We start from the raw sequence: 2,966 nt of genomic DNA on the forward strand, positions 1-2,966 counted from the left end.
AAAACTCACAAGAGGACTCACAAACAAAAAACCCTAAAATCAGTATGTATCTCTCTGAATCCACACGCAGCTAGGGTTTATAAGTTCCTTTATATAGACGTTCACTTGAGGCTTGGATCTTCAATGGGCTGAACGTCATAGAGTCCACTAACACACTTCTGGAAGGAATCTTCAAGGAATCAAATCTTACCAGAATAAAATAACAGAACCAAGTAAAACAGAATTCAAACTTAGAGATAGACTTGGTTCACACGTTATCAATCTTGTTACTTGAGCCAAGATTAAAACAAACACGTCTTCAGAAGATAAAACGCACAGCATAGAATAAATCTTCTGAATCTCCATACAATCAGCAATCTCACAACAACCTTGACTTTAACGACTGAACCAACAACATATGTAATTCCACCATGTTGCTCCAGATGTTGGCACATATGGTTGCACATCATGGTTTTGAGCAAAATGCAGCCAATCAAAAGAACTACAATCTCCCCCTCTGGCAAATTTTTGCTAAAACATGATCAGAAAGCCAACCAATGCAAAACAACAATACTCATCCATTAACACAAAACAGCACACAGCATATGATGAACTGAACACACTACTGAGTCTGAATACAGAGCACCATACTTAGTCTGAATAACAAAAACACTCAACAACAGCAACAACAGCACAAACACAAGCAACAGTACCATTCTCCCCCTTTATTAGCAGAATTTGTCAAAGGGTGCAGAGAACCAGCAGAAGCCAACAAAGTATTACAACCAGATTGAATGAAGAATGAACAAAAGACACTAATCACTAGCAGTAGTGTCATCATTAGAAGTACCAGCATCATCTTGATTATTAGCAGCAGCATTGTCTTCAAGAGGCCTCTTGCCTTTAGTCAACTGCAGAATGAGAGTGTCCACATTCCTCTTCCTCAATGTACAACTAGTAATCGTGTCCTGAAGCATCTTAGACACGGCAATAAGCGCACCAATAGGAGTCTCAGGAGTCTTCTGAGAGGAAGCACCCTCCCCCTGAGTCATCTCAGCCAAACCAGCAACATCAGAAACATGGGCACCAGCTAGCAGCCTGTAATCAATAGTGAGAAGACTAGCCTTCTTGCTAGGAACCTCATCAACAAGGAGAATTTGAGGATGTTGACTCAAGATAATCCCACAAAGTAAACAAGGAAACCCAATAGGGAGCTTGATAGCAAAGGTGTCAGCATGCTTCATAGTTTGAGCAAAGACATATTCACCAAAATCAAACTGAGCCTTAGTACCAATCAGATAAATTAATTTTGCCAAACCTGAAGAAATATCTGAGTTGTGGGTGGTAGGAGCCCAATTTGCAGCACCAATGCGATTTAAGATAGCATACTTCACACTCAAATGAGTAGAAGACAACAAGCCTTTGACAGGCCATTCCACAACCTGACCAGCCGTGAGTTCATTAGTGATAGCACTCAAGGAAAACTCTTCATTTCCTGTGGCAATAGTGCTCCTTCCCAAATACTGATTAATGATCTCAGGTGAAAAGTGTACACACCTACCACGCACAAAAACTTTCCTGAAATCAGGATGCCCAGACACAGTGCAATTTGTAGTCACATTCACAATAAATTCTCTCACCAACTTGTCATAGCAGCCACCAATCTCAGTAACAGTTTTCAACAACCCAGCAGCCTCAATAAGTTCCATAATTTCATGACAATGCAAAATCTCACCAGTCAATTCTCTCTCTTGAGCAATCCTGCGCTGATAAACATACTTCCACTTACCAACACTTTCTTCAGAGTGAAAAGAAATGTTATCCAAAGGAGCAGCAGGCACATTTTCTGGAATTCGTCTCCCAATCTTGCGCTTTCGAGCAGCAGAACCAGTATCTGACTTATCCAACTCCACAGTTGGAGTCTCATCAACAACAGGAGTAGCATTATCTTTGTGAACCTTTCTTTTGAAATTCTGTACAACAGGAGTATCATCATCAAGAATAATGACCTTCTTGCGCTTCTTGGTCTCACTCAAACCCAAACCTAACTTCTTGCCAGAGGAACGCGTAGAGTACTTACGAACAACAGTCATCTTTCGCCTCTTTGAACCAACAGAGGTAGAAGCACCAAGGGTGTTGATCAACACCTCATCAGATTCTGAGTTTTCAATGACATCCTGAACATCTTCGACAAGCATATCTTTATCAACAGAGGGAGTCGAGTTGGGAACCATTACCTCTTCCTCAAGATAATCAGAATCCTTGTTGCAATCAGTATCAACATCGTGGTTTGATTGATTGTTGCTTTGTGATGGAACAATTGGATCTACATCTGCATGTAAAACTTCCTTGAGAGGAGTTTCCAACACTTCAGTGATACGAGGATCAGCAACATCATCACCTGTACTTGGGTTGATTTCAGCCTCGGAATTCACTCCTTGGGTAGCCTCAGAGCTTCTCGTTACCATCTTCTTCTTTGCTATGGACGCATCTGACTTGGATCGTGTCTTTTTCCCTTTCTTCTTGCACGGATCAGACGATGGTTGAGGAATACCTTGAGCAATTGCGATTTCAGAGGTATGAGGAGAGGATTTTGAAACCCTTGAAGATTTTGAGGTTTTGGATTTCAAACCCATTACCTTTACCCCGTAAGCATTCATCTCAGGAGTGAGTTTCTTGCTGGAATCTTGACTCATGGTGAAGAGGACACAAAGAAGGAAACACGGGTCTTCAAGAAAAGGATGGACGGCTTTGGAATGAGTTTCAGAGATTTGAAGTTGTGCAGTGGAGATTGCAGGAGAGGTTATCAAGAGACAATGGAAATTCCTGATTAAGCGTGCCTCAAAAGTAATGACACAATAGCCGTTGGCACACCAAAATCCCTTTGATTGCTATAATTCCTCAAATAGGCAGATACCCAATAACTGTCTCAATTTTTCAAACTATGTGGCATCCAGAGCTTTGGTAAAAATATCTGCTAACTGCTT

At 41.2% G+C, this 2,966-nt stretch overlaps 1 protein-coding gene across 1 annotated transcript; it reads right to left on the minus strand.

The window, feature by feature from the left end:
- Window positions 1-794: 794 nt before the first annotated feature.
- Window positions 795-2,675, minus strand: LOC130713027 (uncharacterized). The gene has a single exon (XM_057562832.1). It carries the CDS (start codon window positions 2,673-2,675, stop codon window positions 795-797), a length of 1,881 nt encoding a protein of 626 aa, XP_057418815.1.
- Between the last annotated feature and the right edge of the window lie 291 nt (window positions 2,676-2,966).

This window comes from Lotus japonicus, chromosome 4 (assembly GCF_012489685.1).
Source record: "Lotus japonicus ecotype B-129 chromosome 4, LjGifu_v1.2".
NCBI lineage: Eukaryota > Viridiplantae > Streptophyta > Magnoliopsida > Fabales > Fabaceae > Lotus > Lotus japonicus.